This window comes from Azolla caroliniana, unplaced genomic scaffold (assembly GCF_043228905.1).
Source record: "Azolla caroliniana isolate FFs.n. ecotype wild unplaced genomic scaffold, voAzoCaro1.0.p SCAF_36, whole genome shotgun sequence".
Lineage (NCBI taxonomy): Eukaryota > Viridiplantae > Streptophyta > Polypodiopsida > Salviniales > Salviniaceae > Azolla > Azolla caroliniana.
This window is the reverse complement of record NW_028230471.1, coordinates 90,373-116,020: the sequence shown is the minus strand read 5'-3', so window position 1 is coordinate 116,020 and position 25,648 is coordinate 90,373. Positions and strand designations below refer to the sequence as shown.

General features: G+C 43.5%; 1 protein-coding gene across 1 annotated transcript; it reads right to left on the bottom strand.

Annotated features, from left to right (window-relative positions):
• Nucleotides 1–787: 787 nt before the first annotated feature.
• LOC147849521 (uncharacterized) lies at nucleotides 788–4,482 on the bottom strand. Its single transcript, XM_087337430.1, has 3 exons — nucleotides 4,384–4,482; nucleotides 2,154–2,283; nucleotides 788–1,069 (listed from the first exon to the last, which is right to left on the bottom strand). Exons 2-3 carry the CDS (start codon nucleotides 2,254–2,256, stop codon nucleotides 849–851), a joined length of 324 nt encoding a protein of 107 aa, XP_087193556.1. The 5' UTR covers nucleotides 2,257–2,283; nucleotides 4,384–4,482; the 3' UTR covers nucleotides 788–848.
• Between the last annotated feature and the right edge of the window lie 21,166 nt (nucleotides 4,483–25,648).

Here is a 25,648-nt window from a genome sequence, read left to right as displayed (position 1 = left end):
GTTGGCCTCTTTATTGAGGCTTTGGCTTAGGATAGGTATTATTCAAAATGATTCTGATCACTAGTTAAGAATTAGATTATATGATGAGATTACTTCATGACAATAAGGGAAATCTAGAACTGACCAATTAATCATTTGCAGTTCCTCCATGTTTCTTGCTACTAGTCCACCAAGGAATTACAGGACTTTTTCTAATCAGCACACACGCATGTGTCCATGGTGGTTTTGAGTTGCTATGTTGATCAAGGCAGATTAGCCAATCAAGATGTCATACCATCTGTTTCCATTGCTTGTTTTGCAGTATTTATTTATTAATTTGTTCACTTGATGATTGGATGAGACCGAACCTGAACCACATATAATCCTTATCATTCCAATTAGGGATATGCATTCCTTGCTGGGAGAGCTCAATCACAAACTTTTTCCTCATCAAAGTCACTTGTTGCAGTCTGTCTCAATTACATTGAATTGGTGGTAATGATTATCACTCAAATAAGAGCATTGCAAATATTTTCAGTTGATCATGGAAAACATTGACCTAGAGAGTATCAGGAAAACAATTAAAAAAATTTATTTTAGTTTTGTAATAACCTAATTTTTCTAAAATTAGGTTTTGTAATGTTACAATACTATATTCTTAAATGCTTGATAGCTCAATCAAAAATCCATTTTCCTATTTCAGTTTTGTAATGTTACTATATTCCTACATGCTTGGTTGCTCAATCAAAAGAATCAAAATACATCATTTCTGAAGTTAACCAACCATTCTGGCAGCACAAACACAATGAAAAAATTGATTTTACTGCATTATAATGCAAATTGTTGTATTACAAATTGAATGGTGTTTTTTATTGAATTTTTTTATCATCTCCTAAGCAAGTATTCTTTTGATGTGCTTGTAAACTTGATCTAGCTCTTGATGCAAACACAGGATCAGGTTCTGGTTGTGCTTTGGAACTTGGTTCCCTCATTGCCATGACTATATAAACTGCAATCACCACATTTACGGACAGAACAGCCAAGAGCCCACTCAACAATGTATGCCATTTTTGAGACATATCATTGGTTCCTGCAAATTTTAATATCTGTTTTTGTCTTTTGAAAATGGGTAATTGAATTACCTATGTTTATGAAACCTCACAAAACAAAATTATTTTTAACAAAGAAAATGAACATAACACCCTATCCTAGGAGCCAAATCATCCTTGATAATAAAACATCCATAGGTTATGGTGTTGTACTGCCCCTGAAGGACAATTACCAAACAGCAAAAATATTATTGTCAATGTTATGGTGTTTCAGATGAGGTCCATGCCTGACATCATGTCTGCACAAGATCACGGATTATGAAGATTCATTTACCTACAATGATTGTGGAGGTCAATGGAGATACTTCTGTATCCATGATACCCACAGTGATTTGGGCTAAAGTATGTCTCATTCTCAGACGAAGTGCCTACTAACATCGTCTTCATATCACATCCTTTAAACATCGGAAATGCCAAGTTAGATCTGAAATCTGGTGCTAGAGTCCAAGAAACATTACCAATGCCATTGTACAGTTTACTTAAGATCCAAGGATGCTGCCATTTCCTTTTCAGGGAGGAATTTGGATAATTGTCCTGAATCATGGTCTTCTATGACTGGAAATGTTTGGGCTATTTCTAATAGAAATCTGTATATTGAGAGAGTCTTTCTTGGAGTGTAGCTGGCCATAAGAATTGGTACAAATTGAGATGATAAACTTCTTTAGAAGGCTCTGCAAAAAGCCTCAGAGCATGCACAACCAGCACCCTGTAGAAGGAAATTTCTTAAAGCAACATTTTATTTGGCACATTCCAGGCAGCCAACTATATATGGATTACCACCTCGAAGACATAGCCTGCATTGGGGGATACATAGGTATCATTGCCCTTGTTCAGGCATGATCCCCAAGCGGGTCACTTCAGAGGATGCAGAGGACATCAATGTCATACAGCATCATCCAATCATAACCCTCTCTGCCTCTCTTTTATGTCAATGGACAACTTTTATATTGGTATAATCTTTTGTTATCAATAATATACTTGATCAGACGATTTTAATAGCATATTACAACTCCTAATTATTACGAGAAACAACAATATGATATCACTTTCAACTTAATAAAATACCTGGTTTAGTGTAGTTATTGAAGACATACAATATTGTCAATGGCATTCCCCACATAGCAAGGGATGCAATTATAAATGTCTTCAACACTTCACTTGTTCCCATTTTTCTCTTTAAATTTTGTTGCTCTAGCTAGATAAAAATAAACCTGATCAGATGCATGGATTCAATATAAATGGATCAGATACTTGTTGCTCTACCAAAAGAAATTTGTATATGAGCAGCATGATGTAAATGTGAAATAACAGTAGTGATCATGTAATCTTATATATAGACACATTCACTAGAGCAACGATGGATAACTTAGCATCCATTCAAAGTGCATGGAATAGTAGCAAAACTGCAGTTGCTCACCTAAAAGACAATATAAAGCTAGATCATAACGCCTTTCTATTTCATATTTTTGAAATCTGTAAGTAAAGTGCCAAGTAACAAAGGTATAAAGAGACATCTTCCCATCAATTCAGTTTCCAGCTATCCATCTGAATGGCTTTAACTTAATCTCTGTGTTATCTTTGCTTTGCATTAAAATGTCTTATTGCGCTAGTTTTTGTTGTGTTTCATTAATGTTTTCTACTGTGCTAGCTTTTGTTGCTTTAATTTATATATCCTAATCTTTGTGTTAATTTCGCTTCTGTTAATTCACTGCCCTAATCTCTGTGTTATTCTCTGCTGTGTTATTGTTTTTGCATTAACGGCTGGTGTGGCATTGTTTAGGTAAGAGTTTCCTCCAGCATTAATCTCATATATTTATATTACTTGGTTACACCCTGCAAAGATCCTGGCTATCCTAAAAGGGAAAATATTATGAATCTGATTGGGCAATTAATGAGGGCAAGACTTTACAGACTCATGAAAGAGTAGATATATGGAAAACCCCAATAGGATACTGATTACCAAAGGACAACAAATGATTAAAGCCTTGGGTCTAAATTCATCTCTTCACATTTTCCATTTTGAAGCAATTGGAATACCCAATGCACTAATTTCAGTGCCAAGATTTTTGACATCTCCTTGCAGGCTTCCCTTTTCAGCTCATCCAACATCTCTTGCATGGTGCACAAGCTTTCACTTTCCTTTTGGCTGTTGCATTCATCCTGTCCAACTTATCTATGAGTGATCCACATACTATCTATCCATGGTTCTTTTTGTTTATTTCTTTTTGAGCATTCTCCCCTTGAGTTTTTGCATGTTTAGGTTACCCCAGCCCATGTGTGCATTGCCTTCTCTACATCGATTGCCTATTACAGTGGAGGTGCAGTTTCCACTGTCTCCCAACCTGTCTTTAGAGTCACTTTCATATACTGAGAATTTGCCAAGTCTTCTCTAATTTCTTTAACTGGTTGTCTTATGAGGCTTGCAATTTCATCTCTTCGAGCTTCTTATAATTCCTTCTTTAAAGAGTGTTTAATTCTTTCCTCTGTGGGTTGAATTTATTCCATTAAGGCATTTTCTATATCAAATCTCATTTTCTGTAATACATCATTTTTGCTTTGTTTGCCAGCAATGTCTTAGGAATGTTTTACATCTTGCATGCCCGTGCCTTTTGAGCATTACTTTAGGTAGTTCCATCCTTCCTGTCCTCCGGTAATCAGTATCCTATTGAGGTTTTCCATATATTTTTGGGGTTATCCACTTTTTGTGTCCACTAGTATATTTGATAAATGTCTATCATCCACCCCAGCAATATACCCAGACATGCTCAGAGCAGCAAGACTATGTTGGAACTGTGTGCGAAGAGCGAGAAATGATTCAACAGTTGTTGTCAGCTTCAATAAGCCATTTCGTAGTAAATCCCATGGTATGCTACAAGTAAAGCTATTCACATCTTTTCCTTCAGTTCACTGGACTGGGTAGTAGAATACATGTTTCTGTAACAGTTTACAATGTTTTGAGAACCTCCTCTTTTTGCAGGCCATTCATGAAATTTCATCCTGACATTAGAGTAGAGGTAATTTCAGCACGAAGCACCCTTTCCAGACAATCCCAACTGTGGCAATGTAGAGCCATCCTTTGCATATTATCTCTTTGATGCAAACATAAGCTCTTCTTATGTATAAAAAGTAAAGGGCTAAAGATGTAGAACATAAAGGAGTGGCTCATGATTTGTTGAACTAACAAGGAAAAATCATGGGTATTAAACTGAATACATAAAAGCTAGATCTAATCGACTAGATCTAAGGTGAAGGTTATGATGTAAAAGAACTAGAATGCAAGCAGTAGTATACATACCACCCTTGAGCCGATCACATCGTGTATGTTCAGGGCTTGATAGATTGACCCATCTAAAATGTAGTATGCAGATGTAGGTGTCACCTTTTCAGGACTCTCCCTTTTTCCTGCTTTCTAAATACGAAGAGATTTGGCTCCTGTACTTCATAAAAAATGTACTCCATTCCTGTCATTTTCCTGTTGGGATCATACAATAATACAAGAGCATTAGTAGTTTTCTTGAAGCACCTTTTTGCCGTGGGTGATGCTTACATCCCGAGATTAAAGGTGTGCCACCGCAGATTCTAAAATCTCTTCTCCTCCCTAAATCATAGCCCTCAATTAGCTTTTCTTTCTCCCTTTCCTTTTTCGTCCAAGTTGCATAAAAGGTGTAAAAGGGCGGTTTATGAAGACGAAAAAGGCAGAGCCTTGCAAATGCTCTCTGTGCATCATCCAGTAGTGAATCCCCCCTTCTAGGTCATAGGCATACCTTAGTTCTTTCTGGTTGTTATTTCAGATAGCAATATTTGCTACCAGTTTGTTGGTTAGAGTTTTTGATACAATCAATGTATGCTTTATATTGAGTTCCTATATGATATATACAAGCTCTCTAGTAGCTTGAATGACTTGTGTGAGTTAGGATTCTGTTGTAGCTTGAAAAACATATTGCTAATCAGATCTATCGTTCATGTATGTTCATCCATACTAATTAATCTATTTAGTTTCCGTCTTTATGTTTTGTTCCTTCCTCCACATACTCTTTCACCTTTGCATATTCATTCACAAAAAATAGACACATCTATTTGTGTGTATACTTACTTTATTATGTTCACTTGTGTTTCTTCAAGGTTATGGGCCCATGCAACTTCTGTTGTGCCATTATTCATTAGTTATCCATCACCGAGTTCACATATTAGTAATCAATAGTACATTCATCCCTAGATTAGTAATCCATCACCTTGTAGTCCCTCATTCATTAGTAATTGATAACATCTAGAGTTAGAGATGGCAAACCTCAAAGATTGTACCATTGAAAAGTTCATTGGTGATAATTTTCCATTGTGGAAATGGAGGATGGAGATACTACTCGATGATAAGGGACTCCTGAAGATAGTCAACGGGGAGGAAGTGGCACCGAAGAAAGAAGGAGATACAGAAGCTTACAACAAAAGAGAGAAGAAGGCATATGCACTCATTGGACTCAACTTAGGGGATAGACAAGCTGAGGAGATAAGGCACACCAAAACGGCTAAGGAGGCATGGGATACATTGATGAAGTTGAATGAATCAAGCACGATGGCTAACGTCCTTCAACTCAAACGAGAATTTTTAACAACAAAAATGAATCCGGGTGATAAAGTTCGTGAACATGCTCAAAAACTTAGAAATATTGCATCTCAGCTTCAAGTGATGGGCCATACGCTACCCAAAGATGAGGTAACATACATTTTACTTAACAGTTTGCCTAGTTCATATGGGCATCTTGTGGTTTCAATGCATGATTCAGATGCAGTTCAAGACCTAGACAAACTAATGGCAATATTAGAACAAGAGCAACAATGACAAAGTTTACAGAGGGAAGAGTCTTCTATTAATGAACATGCTCTCCTAACCCATTCAGGTAAGAGACATGATTATTTTAAGGATTGGCATGATAAATTTCAGAAAACTTCACAAAAGAGATGGGAAGGAAATGTTAGTGCTTTTCGACCAATGGATCCATCTCAAATGGTATGTCATTACTGCCAAGAAAAGGGACACATTGCACGTGGGTGTGCTAAGAAGGTAGCATATAATTACAGAAGGAGGAGGGAAAACAAAGGCACGGAAGGTGTAGCACTCATGGCATCATTACATGACATTGAAGATGATGAAGCAATCACAAATACAAATCTACTAACTTGGGATGTAGATTCTGTTGCATCAGCTCATATGTGTAAAAACAAAGAATTTTTCACTGAATATCATGTTTTCGATAATACTCGCCCAATATTTTTGGAAAATGGTGCACACATAATGGCCATTGCAATAGGAAATGTGAAGATTAGAGAAGGAATCATTCATAATGTAATGCATGTTCCTCTCATAAAGAAAAATCTATTGTATGTTGATGCACTAGATATAACTGGTATAAAGGTTGTTTTTTCAAAAGGATTATGTGAATTATGGAGAGGAAACATGCTTCTTTTTGAAGCAAAAAAGAAGCATGGGTTATATAGATTAGATGTAAACATTCATCATCATTCAACAAATATTGTTGCTGAAGATTTTGGGAAGAAAGCCTTACAATGGCATAAAAGATGGGAAGAAAGCCTTACAATGGCATAAAAGAATCCATACGACACGCTCTGTGGGACTGCCCAACATCCCATAGAACATGGCGGGGGGTTGGCTGCTTGTTGCAATTATGCCAGGTGCAAGGTTCAATCAAGTGGGGAAATATATGTTGGCTATCATGGCAGGCTGCAATTGGCCGATACGAGCATCAAGAGGAGGGGATGACTTTGGTGATAAAAGCACAAGAGGTTCTTTTCTCCTCCAGCGACAATGTCCACTATTTTCCTCTTAATGACAAATCTCAAGAGGTGTTGGAATTGGTCAGCCCAATAACCCTTTGGATTCTATGGAAACAACGATGTAGGTGAGTCTTCTCCAACCAAACCACCCATCCAACAAGGTTATTGCAAGAGATATGGAGTGAAATTGAGCCACTCTGAAAAGCCAATATGATGGCCTTAAAGGTGGCTCCGAGGGAGTTGGAAGACAACGCATAGCCTTCATCCAACAAAGGTCGTCCTCTCCCTTTCTTGAGTCTGTGGGCTTCCACATTAGATGGAACTATCGCGTCCCTTTAGGGATTTGTACATAATCGCCTCATTTGTAAATTTTTATAACTAATGGAAGGAGTTTTTTTTTGGAAAAAGAAAAGAAAAGAAAAGAAAAGATTCGGGCATGTCAATTTTGACAAACTTAGCAAAGTAAGGGACATTAATATCTCAAACAAAGAAATTCTCCAAGTAAGTCAACAATACTTATGTGAGAGTTGTTAGCTAGGCAAGTTTACTCGACAACCATTTAATACAAAAAGGGGAATTTTAGCTAGTAGGCCTCTTGAATTAGTCCATATGGATCTTTGTGAACCAATGCACGTGCCATCAATAGGAGGAGCAAGATACTTATATGTTGTCACAAATGATTATACACGAAAAACTTTTGCATATCCTCTTTCATGCAAAGATGAGACTTTTGAGTATTTTCGAAAATTTAAGGCACTCATAGAGTCTGAACTTCGGCTCTCGATAATCAAAGTAAGATCAGACAAGGGTGGAGAGTTCAAGTCACATATTTTTGGCTCTTTTTGTTCTAATCAAGGTATTACACAAGAATTTACCCCTAGCTACACTCCTCAACTAAATGGTGTGGCTGAAAGAAAAAATAGGACTATCATGGATATGGTGAGATGTATGTTGATAGATAGCAAATTATCATTAGAATTTTGGGGAGCAACATCCAAATGTGTAGCATATATACTAAATCGACTCCCAACAAAGCCTATATAGGGAGGATGCCTAGAGGAAATCTGGCAACAAAAAAGGGTTAGTATAACTCATCTTCATCCTTTTGGTTGCAAGGCATACTTCCATGTACCTCGTCCACTTCGTCATAAGTTGGATCCAACTACCAAGCAAGGAATTATGATCGGATATGAGGATCCAGGCTATGAGTATAGAGTTTGGAATGAAGAGCAAAAATGAGTGTTTGTCACTCGCAACGTGTTGTTCGATGAAGATCATTTCCCTTGCAAAATGCAAGAAGAAGGTAACAAATCTAGTGTTAAAAGTTCACACATGATCATTGATAGCATTTTGCAGGAAAATGAAGACACATTTTGTGGTGAAGAACCATGTGACGAAACCACAATAAGAGAAGAAATATCACCAAATGAAATGGAAATTGCATCATCTTGTTTGAGGCAAGGTCAAAGAATTCGAAGACCATCTTCTATCCTTAGAGATCCCTCATTCGAGTGCAATGTAAGTGTAGAATCTGAAATGTTCGAACCATCCAATTTAAAAGAAGCTTTACTTTCACCAGATAAAGCAAAGTGGGAAGAGGCAATACATTTGGAGCTTGAAGCGCATCAAAAGAATGGTACATGGGAACTTATAAAAGGAAGTGAAAGGCAACAAACCATAGGTTCCAAATGGGTGTTCAAAATCAAGAGAGGATCAAATGGGACTCCTATCAAATACAAGGCTAGATTAGTAGCTCAAGGCTTCAAACAAATCGTTGGCATTGATTTCACTGAAACTTATGCGCCAACTGCCCTCATCACTTCCATTCGGGTCGAATTAATAAAGGCATGTGCACAAGGTTGGGAAATCCATCAAATGGATGTAAAAACAACTTTTCTTAACAGAGAATTAAATGAAGAAATATATATGACATTACCAAAGATGAACAAGGAGGAACCAACGCAAACATGTCGACTTAAGAAGTCACTTTACGGCTTAAGGCAAGCTGGAAGATGTTGGTATATCCGCCTCCATAATTTCTTTCTACAAAATAATTTTACCTGATGCAAATCGGATCAAAGCATCTATGTTCTTTGTAACAATGAAAAACATATTATTGTTGCAGTATATGTTGATGATATAATCATCATGGCCAATACATTTTCAAGCACCCAATATTTGAAAGACATCTTGAATGCAGAATTTGACATGGAAGATATGGGTGCTATCTCCTTTTGCTTAGGGATTGACATTTTATACAATCAAGATAAAAGAGCTATTCACTTCTCCCAACAAGGATACATTTCACAAATATTGGAAAGGTTTCATATGGCAAGTTGTGACGGGAACTCCAACGTTCCCTATGCGCGACGCTCGGCCACAACCAAGCGTAGAATGATACACAGAAACCGGGAAATAAAACACGACACAAAGGAGAGGAAGATACACACACACTACACAGGAGGTTTACGTGGAAAACCCCAAACTAGGGGAAAAACCACGGCAGTCCACAGGCTGCAAACTGTCACTATGTAAGAATGTACAAAACAGTGAGTCCACGGAGGCAACGACCTCGTGCTCACGATCTTCGCCACAGGCGGCGGTTACAACAGAGGCAACCACCTCGTTCTCTCTCTCTCTCTCTCTCTGTGCACTTACGCACTCTAATTTCGTGCTCAACTTGGTCTAGTGTGTGAACTCACCTTGAGAGTGAAGAGACACTCCAACGGTCAAGAGTCACCATTATGTCACCACTTTGTATTCTAGCATTTAGTATGAGTCATAGAATCATATTCTATGATACATAACTTATGAGCTTTCACATTCCCCATGCTCCATGAGTCTTGTAGTTAATGAAGAGAGAGGGTGACTACATAAAGCACCCTCCTCCCACCTTGTAAAATGTTGAGTCTTTCTCCTTTGTCAATATACTTTTACCTTGCGTATTCTCTATGTTTCACTCTCTCTCTCTCTCTCTCTTACACACACACATAACTCACATCTCTTCCGCTTCACAAGAATCCATCTCTTGATTCTTTACATGGTATCAGAGCGATTCGGTAGCTCGATCTAGCCCATTCACCTCATCGTGATCGTGTGTTGTGCTCTACACCGACGACCAAGAACCGGCTCATAGCTATCGTAGCTTCGCTACATAGCTCGCATTCAAAGAGAGAAGAAGAAGAAGAAGAATCGACATAATGAATACTCAAATGGGGAGCACTCTCCCTACCGATAAGTTGGATCGAAACAACTTCGCATCTTGGGAGTACAAGATGCACCAATACCTTGTCAGACAAGGCTATTGGAGCTACATCAAAGGAGAGCATGAAGACCGACCCGCCGAAGCGACTCCCGGATACGCGACATGGGAGCAAGCCGCAAGTCACGTGATGTATTGTTTGGCGACATGTGTTCACGACCACATGCTCGGTTACATTCGAGAAGCCAAGACGCCGAAGGAAGCGTGGGAAAATCTACGAAAGATTTTCGCCGCCAACATGACCGCGAGGAAGCTTCAACTCCGCCAAGAGTTGAACAACATTCAACAAAGGGACATGTCCATCATGACATACACCTTGAAGATCAAGGAGCTTTGCGACTCGCTCGGCTCAATAAGCGTAAGTATAGATGATGATGAGATGGTGCAAATATGCCTCGACGGCCTCACACCACGGTTCGGCGCGATACGAACCGCCGTTCTAGCACGGGAGAAATCTCCCTCCTTCTTCGAGCTCCAATCAATGCTATTGGTCGAAGAAAACCACGTGCGTACAAGGAGCAATGAGTCGGAAGGCCACATGCTCTACACGCACTCTAATGGAGGAAGAGGACACGGACGAGCGAGAGGCCGATTCAGCCAAGGACAAGGCGGACGAGGTCCGACCTACGACAACAACTCCCAATTTCGGCCGCAAAACGGAGGCCAACGAGGAACCTTCGCAAGAAGGGGGAGCTTCCACTCCGGCCCGAGCCGTCAAAACACAACCGAATGCGGATATTGCGGAAAGCTCGGCCACCACGAAGAAGAGTGCCGAAAGAAGATGTGTGAATCGGCTTCCACAAGCCGACAACTCATGAATTACGCACACAACTCCGACTACGAAGATCGTGACGGAATGTATGCACACAACTTCGATCGTGGCGAAATGTACGGGCACAACTTCGACTACGAAGATCATGGCGGAATGTATGCGCACAACTCCGACCGTGGCGGAATGTTCATGATGAAACATAGAGCAAACTCTATGTCGGCCGCTACCTCAACTAGTGCCTCTGGTCCGGAAGACATATGGTTCGTCGATTCCGGTGCCTCGAACCATATGACATCGCATCAAGAATGGTTCCGAGAACTTCGAGAGCCGGACCGACCCGGCTATGTCGAAACCAGAGACGACACTACGCACCCGATTCGGCACATTGGCAATGTTCCGTTCGAAAAAGAAGGTAAGCAAAATTACATTAAAAATGTCTTGCATGTATCGACCATTACGAAGAATTTGGTCTCCGTCGGCCAAATTGTAGAGCAAGGGATGCAAGTTCGATTTAATCAAGGCGGTTGCTTCATCGAAAAAGAGGGCCGACTCATTGCACGCGGACGAAGAGAGGGCCGGATGTTCATTCTCAATTCACCCGAGATGAAATCCGCCATGTTCGCGAAAAACACAAAAGCCGACTCCGACATAGAGCTATGGCACAAGCGAATCGGCCACATCAATCTCAACAAACTCAAGGCAATGAAATCGAAAGGAGTCGTCATCGGACTCCCGACATTCAAAGAGAAGGAGATTGAAGGTGTATGCGAAGCGTGCCAATTCGGCAAGCAACACCGACACCCATTCCCGAAAGAGCGGAACGTGAGCAAAGGTCTACTCGACGTAGTCCATTCCGACGTATGGGGACCGGCACAAATGGTTACATTCGGCGGATGCCGATATTACGTGCTCTTCATCGACGACTTCTCTAGGCACACTTGGATCTACCCGATGCGCCAAAAGAGCAAAGTGTTTGGACAATTCCAAAATTTCAAGAATGAAGTCGAGAAAGCCATGGGCCGACATGTACGATGCCTTCGATTGGATGGCGGCAAGGAGTACTTCTCGGACGATTTCACGGCGTATCTCTGAAAGGAAGGAATTCGGCGAGAATTCACTTGCCGACACACTGCCACAAAACGGAGTAGCCGAGCGCAAAAATCGGCACATCCTTGAAGTAGCGTGGGCCATGATGAACGAGAAGCATATGCCCAAGTCATATTGGGCCGAACCTGCAAATACGGTTGTCTACCTAATGAACCGGTGCAAACCATCCGGCATGCACGAGGGCACTCCGCACGAAAAATACTTCGGAAAGAAGCCGGACTTATCGCACATCTGCATATTCGGAGCGATAGCCTACGTGCACATCCCCAACAAGAAGCGTCAAAAGCTTGACCCGAAGTTAGAGAAATGTATCCTCGTAGGATACTCATTGGAGCAAAATGGGTACAAGTCCTACAACCCTTCAACTCGAAAATCTCGAGTAAGTCGAGACATCGTTTTTGACGAGTCCGCATCCTGGTACGCAACAGAGACAACTCCGACTCCAACTCCGCTCGACCCAGAATCTGCTGACCAAGAGATCGAGGATGAAGATCACCCTATGCGCATAATTGAAGAAAGTCCGATCACGACCCGACTGAGCGGACCACAAGAGCTGTTGAGCGATCAAAGCACATCACGGCCTAGCCCGAAGATGGACAAAGGCAAGGCAAAAATGGCAAAATATGAAGACGATTGCTTTGACAACGACGAATTGACTTACTCACTCGACAGTGAGTTCGGCGGCTTCGATGTACCAATCGGAGCTAAGAAAGCCCTCATCTTTGCAAATGAAAAGCTCTGCCGATCCACTCGTGAGAAGAACCCCGTAAGCCGGTTCGGCTACAATGATTATATGACGTATCATTATGCCTTTATGATGAAGGTAGCGACAGTACGGGAGCCGGAAACCTTTTCGGAAGCCGCAAAGGATCCGCGATGGATCGAAGCAATGAACGAGGAGATGCAGGCACTACGGAAGAACGAGACATGGGATCTCGTTCCCACCTCACCACACAAAAAGGCAATCGGATGCAGATGGATCTACAAGGTGAAGTACAACGCTGACGGTTCCTTCAACCGCTACAAAGTGCGACTCGTAGCGAAAGGCTATGCGCAAACGCATGGCGTCGACTACGAAGAGACCTTTGCCCTAGTGGCAAAGATGACGACGGTGTGGACCGTAATTGCGCTTGCCGTGGCGAAAGGGTGGCACCTCCATCAAATGGACGTCAAGAACGCCTTTCTACAAGGCGAATTAGAAGAGGAGGTGTAAATGATACAACCACCCGGCTTCAACTTGAGCACCCATCCGAAAGCTGTATGCCGACTCAAGAAGCTACTCTACGGCCTCAAGCAAGCACCGCGTGCTTGGCATTCGAAGATAACGCAATATCTTCATCAAATTGGCTTTCGTATGTCAAAATCGGACAACTCCCTCTACATACGAAGCGATTCTGCAAGTCCGATCGTCATCATCTTATATGTGGATGACCTAGTCAGTGGAGGTGAGCATCTTGTCGAAATCACTAAGGTCAAATCCCTCCTTTCCGACAAGTTTGAGATGACAGACATGAAGGAGCTCCACTACTTCCTCGGCATCGAGGTAATTCGGACTCCGGCCGGAATCATGATCTCTCAACGACACTACATCCTCAACTTGTTATACAAGTTCGGGATGGCTGAGTGCAAATCCGTGGCAACCCCGCTCGATCGTAATCTCAAACTAGATGCGAACTCCGGCACCAAAGCGTGTGAGCTGACTAAGTATCGGCAACTCATCGGGAGTCTCATCTACCTCACGATCACTCGACTTGATCTCAGTTATCTGGTCGGTCTCCTTAGCCAATTCATGCAAACACTGCGTGATACTCACTTGGATTGCGCTAAGCAAGTTCTACGATACGTGAGCGGCACAATGGATTGCGGCATCCTCTACAAGACCGCGATGCCAATACGACTCTAGGGGTACACAGACGCCGATTGGGCCGGCTACAAAGCGGATAGAAGATCAACCTTCGGATTTGTTTTCTCCCTTGGCAGCGGAGCAATATCCTAGAGTAGCACGAAGCAGCCTACCGTCGCTCTTTTGAGTACGGAGGCGGAATACAGGGGTGCAGCCGTAGCTGCGTGTGAAGCCGTTTGGCTCAAGAGGATTTTGAAGGATCTGGGCGTACCCATCAAGGATTCGACTTCCCTTTACAACGACAACATGAGCAGTATCTATCTAGCTCGGAACCCGGTGTTCCATGCGTGGACAAAGCACATCGAAGTGCACTATCACTTCATCTGAGAGCGTGTTTTGGCTGGCGATGTCGACCTACAACACATTAGCACCAATCTTCAAACGACCGACATCTTCACTAAAGCCTTAGGAGCCGACAAACTATGGCAATTCATGACTGATCTCGGATTGACGATCCCTGACCTGCCAAGCTTGAGGGGGAGTATTGAAGACACTACGCAATAACGCGTAGATTCCACAACCGCGCACTACGCAATAAGTAGCGAAGATTCGATCTACCGCGCAAAGCCGTGAAGAAAGACGCAAGCCGAAGCACAGACTTCGTAACTATGCACAACGCAAGCTGGAGCACGGATTCCGCAACTCCGCATAAAACGAGTTGATGCGTGTTGCACACAGTGCTCGGTCACAACCGAGGAATAGGATCAACTCACAGAAAACAGGAAATACAAAGTGCACGAGGACAATAGAGAGAAGAGTACACAGGATGTTTTACGTGGAAAACCCTAAATGGGAAAAAACCACGGGAGTCCTCAAACTCCAACTATCACTATAAACAGAGATGTACAATGGTGAAGCTACAAGGCAACAACCTTGAGCTCACTGTCTTCGCCACAGGCGGCGGTAATACACAGAGGCAACGACCTCTTCGTCTCTCTCTCTCTTACTCTCTCTCTCGGCTGCTCTCACTTCGCTCCCTCTAAGTGAAAACAGAAAAATGAGCAACAACAACAAACTGTTTGCCCTAAGTCATATTTATACACATATGACTTTCGGGCTATTTACAAATATAGCCTCAAGGGCCCTTGGCAAACATATTCACAAATATGTCCCCGCATCCGGATCTCTCGCCGGGTACATTCGGCATCCGGCTCCGTAGCCGGGGTCTCTTCATCCGGCTTCATGCCGGGTACTCTTCATCATCCGGTTCCGTAACCGCAACCGGGCTTGCCGTCATTCATCTCCGGACATCCCATCCGGAGGGACCGAAATCCCAACAAACTCCCCCTTCACTTCGGCATGGGATGTCTCTCCAATCCGATCCTCTTCCGGCATGCTTCAAGCTTGTCGGGTGTGAGCACCTTGGTCAGCATATCCGACCCGTTCTCGTCCGTGTGGATCTTCGTCAGTACGAACTCCTGGTCTTCTATCCTTTCCCGGATCCAGTGATATCTTCGCTGGATGTGCTTCGTCCGGGAGTGATAGGCCGCATTCTTTGCAAGGTGGATGGCACTCTGACTGTCGCAGTAGAGTCGGTACTCCTCCTGCCGGATACCGAGCTCTCTAATGAAGTCCTTCATCCATATTATTTCCTTGCCAGCTTCAACAGCCGCCATGTACTCCGCCTCCGTGGTTGACAACGCAACCGTCTTCTGCAATCTCGACTGCCACGAAACGGCTCCCCCTGCATATGTCATTACATACCCTGATGTAGACCGGCTGGTATCCGCATCAGCCGACATGTCCGAATCGGTAAATCCATCGAGTTCGGGCTTACCGGAGCCGAATCGGAGGCACATGTTCGAAGTGCCCTTTAAGTATCGGAGTATCCATTTGACCGCGTTCCAGTGCTCCTTGCCGGGATTACTCATATACCGGCTCACCACTCCGACTGCGTATCCGATGTCCGGTCGAGTACACACCATTGCGTACATCAAGCTCCCGACGGCAGAGGCATATGGTATCTTCATCATATCCTCCTTTTCAACTTTTGTCTTGGGACTTTGCTTGCCGGATAACTTGCAGTTTGCCGGGAGGGTCGACCCGACCGGTCTTGCTTCCGACATGTTGAACCGGTGAAGCACCTTTGTCACGTACTTCTCCTGTGACAGCCACAACTGCTTCTTCTTCCGGTCCCGGATGATGTGCATCCCTAGTATTTGCCTCGCCGGACCCAGGTCCTTCATTGAGAAGGTTCGGTGAAGCGCTTTCTTCAGCATCCGTATCTTGACCTGGTCCCGTCCGACGATCAACATGTCGTCCACGTACAGGAGGAGTATTAGAAAGTCTCCTCCTTCGAACTTCTTCACAAACACGCAGTGATCGGACTGCGTTTTGTGGTACCCTTCGTCGGTCATGAAAGAGTCGAACTTCCGGTACCATTGCCGGGGAGCCTGCTTCAGTCCGTAAAGGCTCTTCTTCAACCGGCACACCAGGTGCTCCTTCCCTTTCTTCTCGAATCCTTCTGGTTGCTGCATGTAGATCTCTTCTTCGAGGTCACCGTGAAGGAATGCCGTCTTCACGTCCATCTGTTCTACCTCGAGGTCCATGCTTGCCGCTATGCTCAGCACCGTCCGGATGGAGGTCATCTTCACTACCGGGGCAAATATCTCGTCGAAGTCGACGCCCTTCTTTTGCTGGAACCCCTTCACCACGATCCTGGCTTTGTATCTCGGGGGGTTTCCGGCATCTCCCGGTTTCAGCTTGAACACCCACTTGTTTCGAAGTGCCCGCTTTCCTTTCGGCAACTCCACAAGTTCATATGTGTGGTTCTCATGCAGGGAATCCATCTCCTCCTGCATGGCACTTAACCACCTGCGGCTATGTGTGTCAAGCTTTGCTTCTTCAAAACTCTCCGGCTCCCCCTCGTCGGTTAGCAGCACGTGCTCTGGTTCCGGAAATCTCCGGGGTCCCTTCTCTCTCTTAGAGGATATCTCCGTTCCGGAGCTTCGGTAACCGGCTCCTCCATTTCCTCTTCATCCGAATCCATTTCGGGATCGGGGCCGGTTCCGGTATCAGTTTCATCTTCCTCGGCCGGTTCTGTTTCTTCACCATCTTCGGCCGGATCCTCGAGTGCTAACCGGTCCCTTGCCGGTCGGGACTGCTCCTCATAGAGTTGATCCTCACCGGTCGACTTGGAGCTCTTCATCTTCTTCTCCGACTCCCAGTCGGCGAGTGTCTTGTCCTCCATGAAGATGATATCGCGACTCCGGAATATCCTTTTGTCGACCGGGTCCCATACTCGGTAGCCGAACTCGTCGTCGCCGTAACCGAGGAATATGCATGGCCGGGTCTTTGGATCTAACTTTCCTCTCCGGTCCTTTGCCACATGCACGTATGCGAGACACCCGAACACCTTCAGATGCCGGTAGGATACTTCCCTACCGGTCCACACTCTCTGCGGCGTGTCTCCGTCCAAAGGTACTGAGGGTGATCTGTTTATCACGTATGTCGCCGTCGACATTGCCTCAGCCCAAAACCCCTTGGGTAATTTCGCATGCGCCAGCATACTCCGGACCCTCTCCATTATGGTCCGGTTCATCCTCTCGGCCAGCCCGTTTAGTTCCGGCGTCTTCGGCACAGTAAACTCGAGCCGGATTCCCTTCGAGCAATAGTACTCTGCGAACTGCCCCCGGTATTCCCCTCCGTTATCCGCTCGTATCGCTTTCAGCTTCTTGCCGGATTCTCTTTCCACTCTCGCGTGGAGTTCTTTGAAGACGGACAATACTTGGTCCTTTGTCTTCAACGGTGCCGTCCACAGCTTCCGGCTATGGTCATCTATGAATGTTACGAAGTACTGAGCTCCGCCATGTGACTTCGCTTCTACCTGACACACATCAGTGTGTACCAACTCCAATGGTGCGCTACGTCTCGTCGGTGGCCTTGAGTGGAAGGAGGTCCGGTTTTGCTTACCGGCCAGACAGTCGGTACACTTCCCCAGGTGTACGTGCTTTACCGGTATCAGGTTGTCTTCGGCAAGCCTTTTCATCCCCTTCTCGCTCATGTGGCACAGTCTCTTGTGCCACAGCTCACCGGTAGTGTCAGCTGCCACGTTCAGCTCCTCCGGACATAGCCGGGAATTCATCAGGTACAGTGTGTTGACCTTCCGGGCCCGAGCCACTATCAGGCTCCCTTTGCTGAACTTCATGACACCGTTCCGGATGCTACCCGTGTAGCCTTCATCGTCTAGCCTCCCTGCCGAAATCAGGTTCAATCGAACCTCCGGAACGTGTCGAACATCCTTCAGCAGCATCTTGCATCCGGTTGATGTCATCAGCCACACGTCTCCTATGCCGGCAATCCGGCATGTACCTTCATTTCCCATCCGGACACAGCCGTGCTCACCGGCTGTGTAGGATGAGAAGTATTTCTTCTCCGGGGTCAGGTGGAACGACGCTCCGGAATCGACCACCCAGGTCATCTCTTCACCGGCAAGGTTCAGCTCCCTCTCTTCGGTAATGAGCATTATCTCTTCTTCACTTGCCGCGAGTGCCGTCGTTCCTTTCCGGTCCTGCCCTCGCCGATCCGTACCTCTCCGGTCCGCGGCTCCCCGGTATGCACCGTTTCGCTCCGGTGACTTCTTCGAATCGGTACCGTCGGTTCCGTTGTCTTTCCGGAAATGCCGACAGTTCTTCTGGAAGTGCCCTGGCTTCCCACAGTAGAAGCATGTAGGTCTTCCCCTCGACTGCGACCGTGTCCCCGACTTCTCCCGTCTTTGCGGACTTCGGTTCCGTTGTCTTCCCCGTTCCGATTCGGTAAGCAGCGCCTTCGAGTCGAAGGCCGGTTCTTTATCTCTCCGACGCGCTTCTTCATTTAGAATACTTGTCTTTACCGTTAGTAAAGACAAGTTCTCTTCCTTACAGGAGGTGTTGAGTGTAACTACCAAGTTCTCCCAGCTCTCCGGAAGGGTACACATCAGCATGATGGCTTGCATTGCGTCATCCAACGGGAACTTGATCGCCGCAAGCTGGTTCACGAATCCCATGAACGTGCTGACGTGTTCGACCATGCTCTCGCCGTCCCGGTACTTAAGATTCACTATCTTCCTCATCAGGGAGGTCCGGGTCAGAGCATTCTTCCTCTCATACAGTCCGGACAGCTTCTGCCACATCTCATAGGCGTTCGTATCGTTCGCCACATGTTGCAGGACACTTACATCGACATATTGCCGGATCGTCGCTACGGCTTTCCGGTTCAGGAGCTTCCACTCCGACTCTATTACTCCCTTGGGTATCTCGGCATTGTCGATCGGTTCGTACAGGTCTCGGACGATGAGAAGGTCTTCCATCTTTATCTTCTAGTCGGCGTAGTTCTGTGAGTTCAACACCATCATGCCCGGAGGCCCACTACCGCCGCCTTCCATTTTCTGTGTTACCGTTGCTCTGATACCAATTTGTTGCACATAGTGCTCGGTCACAACCGAGGAATAGGATCAACGCACAGAAAACAGGACATACAAAGTGCACGAGGACAATAGAGAGAAGAGTACACAGGATGTTTTACGTGGAAAACCCTAAATGGGAAAAAACCACGGGAGTCCTCAAACTCCAACTATCACTATAAACAGAGATGTACAATGGTGAAGCTACAAGGCAACAACCTTGAGCTCACTGTCTTCGCCACAGGCGGCGGTAATACACAGAGGCAACGACCTCTTCGTCTCTCTCTCTCTTACTCTCTCTCTCGGCTGCTCTCACTTCGCTCCCTCTAAGTGAAAACAGAAAAATGAGCAACAACAACAAACTGTTTGCCCTAAGTCATATTTATACACATATGACTTTCGGGCTATTTACAAATATAGCCTCAAGGGCCCTTGGCAAACATATTCACAAATATGTCCCCGCATCCGGATCTCTCTCCGGGTACATTCGGCATCCGGCTCCGTAGCCGGGGTCTTCAGCATCCGGCTCCGTAGCCGGGGTCTTCAGCATCCGGCTCCGTAGCCGGGGTCTCTTCATCCGGCTTCATGCCGGGTACTCTTCATCATCCGGTTCCGTAACCGCAACCGGGCTTGCCGTCATTCATCTCCGGACATCCCATCCGGAGGGACCGAAATCCCAACAATGCGGACTCCGGAACGCGAGTTGAAGCGGATTTCGGATACCGTCTGAAACTGACCCGACTTGAGCTTGAGGGGGCGTGTTGAGAATCAAGCTCAACTTGGTCTAGTGTGTGAACTCACCTTGAGACTGAAGAGACACTCCAACGGTCAAGAGTCACCATTATGTCACCACTTTGTATTCTAGCATTTAGTATGAGTCATAGAATCATATTCTATGACACATAACTTATGAGCTTTCACATTCCCCATGCTCCATGAGTCTTGTAGTTAATGAAGAGAGAGGGTGACTACATAAAGCACCCTCCTCCCACCTTGTAAAATGTTGAGTCTTTCTCCTTTGTCAATATACTTTTACCTTGCGTATTCTCTATGTTTCACTCTCTCTCTCTCTCTTACACACACACATAACTCACATCTCTTCCGCTTCACAAGAATCCATCTCTTGATTCTTTACACGTGACATTGAAGATGATGAAGCAATCACAATACAAATATACTAACTTGGTATGTAAATTCGGTTGCATCAACTCATATGTGTAAAAACAAAGAATTTTTCACAGAATATCATGTTTTCGATAATACTCGCCCAATATTTTTGGAAAATGGTGCACACATAATGGCCATTGCAATAGGAAATGTGAAGATTAGAGAAGGAATCATTCATAATGTATTGCATGTTCCTCTCATAAAGAAAAATCTATTGTCTGTTGATGCACTAGATATAACTGGTATAAAGGTTGTTTTTTCAAAAGGATTATGTGAATTATGGAGAGGAAACATGCTTCTTTTTGAAGCAAAAAAGAAGCATGGATTATATAGATTAGATGTAAACATTCATCATCATTCAGCAAATATTGTTGCCGAAGATTTTGGGAAGAAAGCCTTACAATGGCATAAAAGATTCGGGCATGTCAATTTTGACAAACTTAGCAAAGTAAGGGACATTAATATCTCAAACAAAGAAATTCTCCAAGTCAACAATACTTATGTGAGAGTTGTTAGCTAGGCAAGTTTACTCGACAATCATTTAATAGAAAAAGGGGAATTTTAGCTAGTAGGCCTCTTGAATTAGTCCATATGGATCTTTGTGGACCAATGCACGTGCCATCAATAGGAGGAGCAAGATGCTTATATGTTGTCACAAATGATTATACACGAAATAATTTTACCTGATGCAAATCGGATCAAAGCATCTATGTTCTTTGTAAGAATGAAAAACATATTATTGTTGCAGTATATGTTGATGATATAATCATCATGGCCAATACATTTTCAACCACCCAATATTTGAAAGACATCTTGAATGTAGAATTTGACATGGAAGATATGGGTGCTATCTCCTTTTGCTTAGGGACTGGCATTTTATACAATCAAGATAAAAGAGCTATTCACTTCTCCCAACAAGGATACATTTCACAAATATTGGAAAGGTTTCATATGGCAAGTTGTTATCCAACAAGCACACCTATGGAAGGACTGCCACAGCTTTCAAATCTTCATAACAAAGGTGATACAATAAATTTTCCATACAGGTCATTAATTGGTTCTCTTATGTATGCTAGTATTTGTACAAGACCGGATATTTCATTTGCAACTAATAAACTAAGTCAATTCTTAGAGAACACTAGCATTACTCATTGGAAAGCTGCAAAACAAATCTTAAAATATTTAAAAGGGACAAGTGACTTGGGACTTACATTTCAAGCTAGTTCCTTAGATATGAGATTGCATGTGGATGCTGATTAGGCAAGTGATCCCACCGATCGAAAATCTATTTCTGGCTATTGTATTTTTATTGGCAACGTGGTAGCTCTATGGGGAAGCAAAAAACAAAATAGTGTGGCATTATCAACAACAGAGGTAGAATATATGGCATTGGCATATGGAACCAAAGAAGTTTTATGGGCATCTAACCTAATCAACGAATCCGGTCTACATGTAAATAAACCCATTCCAACACTCAATGATATTTATGGCCACAAATTTAGGAAGTACAAAGCATGCGAAACATGTGGATATCAAGTATCATTTTGTGAAGGATATCATTGAGCAAAGGGACATCATACTAGAACATTGTTCAAGCATAGATATGGTTGCAGACATTCTTACAAAGCCATTGGATACACACAACTTTAAGAAATGTAGAGACATGTTGGAAATAAGCTCTCGCAACATGCTTGAGCATCCTCCACGTGGGGGGGATTGAAGAACCTTTTTGTTGTGGATGATGCTTACATCCCGAAATTAAAGGTGTGCCACCGTAGATTCTAAATCTCCTCTCTTCCCTAAATCATAGCCCTCAATTAGCTTTTCTTTCTCCCTTTTCTTTTTGTCCAAGTTGCATAAAAGGTGTAAAAGGGCGGTTTATGAAGACGAAAAAGGCAGAGCCTTGCAAATGCTCTCTGTGCATCCATAGTGAATCCCCCTTCTAGGTCATAGGCATACCTTAGTTCTTTCTGGTTGTTATTTCAGATAGCAATATTTGCTACCAGTTTGTTGGTTAGAGTTTTTGATACAATCAATGTATGCTTTATATTGAGTTCCTATATGATATATACAAGCTCTCTAGTAGCTTGAGTGACTTGTGTGAGTTAGGATTCTATTGTAGCTTGAAAAACATATTGCTAATAAGATCTATCGTTCATGTGTGTTCATCCATACTAATTAATCTATTTAGTTTCCGTCTTTATGTTTTGTTCCTTCCTCCACCTACTCTTTCACCTTTGCATATTCATTCACAAAAAATAGACACATCTATTTGTGTGTGTACTTACTTGATTTTGTTCACTAACATAAAGGAGTGGCTCATGATTTGTTGAACTAACAAGGAAAAATCATGGGTATTAAACTCAATACATAAAAGCTAGATCTAATCGACTAGATCTAAGGTGAAGGTTATGATGTAAAAGAACTAGAATGCAAGCAGTAGCATACATACCACCCTTGAGCCGATCACATTGTGTATGTTCAGGGCTTGATAGATTGACCTATCTAAAATGTAGTATGCAAATGTAGGTGTCACCTTTTCAGGACTCTCCCTTTCCTGCTTTCTAAATACGAAGAAATTTGGCTCTTGTACTTCGTATAGAATGTACTCCATTCCTGTCATTTTCCTGTTGGGATCATACATTAATACAACAACATTAGTAGTTTTCTATCTCCTCTACCAACAGACACAGGTAGCAATGAGATTCATCATTAGTCTCCAAGACACGTATAAGGAACATGGATGACAAGATCCAAACCATTCTCTCGCAGGAGACCACAAATTCCTCAAGTTTACAACATAAACCTAAGAGAAAGGCTATTGATTTGGTATGGAATTTAAACAAATTCCAGTAAGCTCTGTTTCTCCTCCTCCACCACCTGCACCTGCACTTCCTCCATCCACCATCGCCATTGCAGGGGATAAAAAACTGAACAAACACCCACAAAGACAAGACGAAGAAATTACAATATAGGAAGTGGCCCTTGTACATAAAGGAGGGGACCCAATGGACTCACATACATAATCATGATAGGTCACATGCTCGCTAAACTATATGGTGCAGTAATGGAAGCTGAGTTGAGCGATTATATGGAGACCTGAAGCCTTCAAGCACCTGAGCAGACTGGCTTTTGACAAGCCTTCTCCACTATTGACCATATCTTCACGCTTAGATGCTTGATTGACCAGACGAAGGCTCGCGAGAAGAAACGATATTGTTGCTCTGTGGACTTCTACAAAGCCTTTGACACAGTCCCTAGGGAGCGGTTGTTTGATAGGCTTAGAAGCTTGGAGATACGAAATGACATGATTTGGGCCATCTATGCTCTATATGAGGTCTCCTTCCTCCCTCGTCGTTCTCTCTTGAACACATTAACGATCCAGCACATCACGATCCGTTGTGCACTAAGAAGAGTCGTAGCGCCTTCGTAACAGTTACGACAAGTGTGTGAACAATGTCAGATGACCTGATCGATTTTCACCTAACCGAATCAAGCATGAGTGAGGCCAATCAGATGAAAGAATCCCACTCCGAGCGGCTACAATCATAGAGACAAAGTACAACCAGATGGCCAACTTCAAGGGCGATCTAGCTCAGTGGAGTGCATATATTTTTTCAAGTGTTGCTTCTTAAGCGGGTTGCCTAACATAAGATTTCAGTTGGACTGAAGTCTCAGAATCTGTTTTAAGGGAAGTTTTCAGAAAGATCTTCAGAAGGTACCTAGGAGGAAGTGTTATGAAGACAAAGAGACAGCCGATGGCAAGATGTAAGAAAACCAAGCTCTGATACCAGATGTTGGAGGCTGTCGGATAGATGTGGAACAAAACCAACACTCTAATAGATAAGAATCTTTCAGGAAGATATCAAATAACAGATTAAGAACGATTAACAACATAAGACAACAAGATGAAGAAAGCATCAGTAGGGAAGGAGACGCCAAGGAGGGCACAACAATGTAATTGTATTATTGTTGTTGAGCGAGCAAGCTCAACCAGATTTGGATCGGTTGAATAAGCTTGAGCCGGATCAGTATCCGGAAACAACCAACCGGCTCAAAGAGCCGGATTTGAGTACGAACCGGAAGCCTAGTAGTATCCTAGAATATTAGGTAATCATTGTCTCGTAGTTAGTGTCAGTCGCTCGTATGAGCATTGAAGTACATAGTACTTCTGTCAGTCCTTTTGAGGACTTGTATAAATAGTGTTGTTTAGCACGTTGTATGTACAAAGTTTACAGAGTATTTTTTAATATACGTTTACGTTCTGCTCTCTCTGTCTCTCCCGCGTATACTCTCTGTGTATTAAGCTTCTCCATTAAACCTTCATCTTATTCTCTATTGCTATCAGGCTAAGCCGGTTCTGTCTAACGCTTCCGCACCTTAACATTAACATGGTATCAGAGCGTGAGGGTTGAGAACCTCTACAGCCGACACTTGATTTTGTAGACGAACCCTAGAACCTGGTAACAACATACAGAGAGAAGATATGGACAGAGGAATGGTGAGCTCACTTCCAACAGAGAAGCTTGACCAGAGCAACTACGCGTTGTCGTGACGATTTTCGGCTACGGTGTGAAACCGAGTGAGACGAATAAACCAAGGATGTGCAACATTGCACATACACTTAGCAAATAAGCCTAAGGCCTAGTGGCACTTGAGTTCATACAGAGGGGTGCAAGCAAGGTTTAAACCTTGCACCTCTAAGATACAAGATAATTGCCTTACCACTAGGACAACTATCATATAGTGTAGATTTTATGTATTTACTTTTCATGTATGAATTATAGATGAAACAACCATTAGAAAACCATGTGCACAAAACCATGGTTCTAAACCCATGGTTTGTGCATGACGTAAGCAAAACCGTGTGCACAAAACCATGGTTTTAGCCCATGGTTTTGTGCATATCACAAGCATGGAAAGACCTATAAAAGCCTCTACTTGCGCTTGTGTAAGGGGGGCTCAATATGTGATATCACCAACACAACTATCATCAATTTAATTATATTTGTTTTATCTTCTTCATATTTTTCTACTTCTCAAGTGTACAATCTTTCTTCTTCTCAAGTGAACAAATTTCATCTAATCTTACATTGATCGTCATCTCTTCAATAATTCTGCGAACATCCTCCCTAGTCCAAGACCCCGGTGGTCGCTCGAGTAGCACACGCACGTGCGA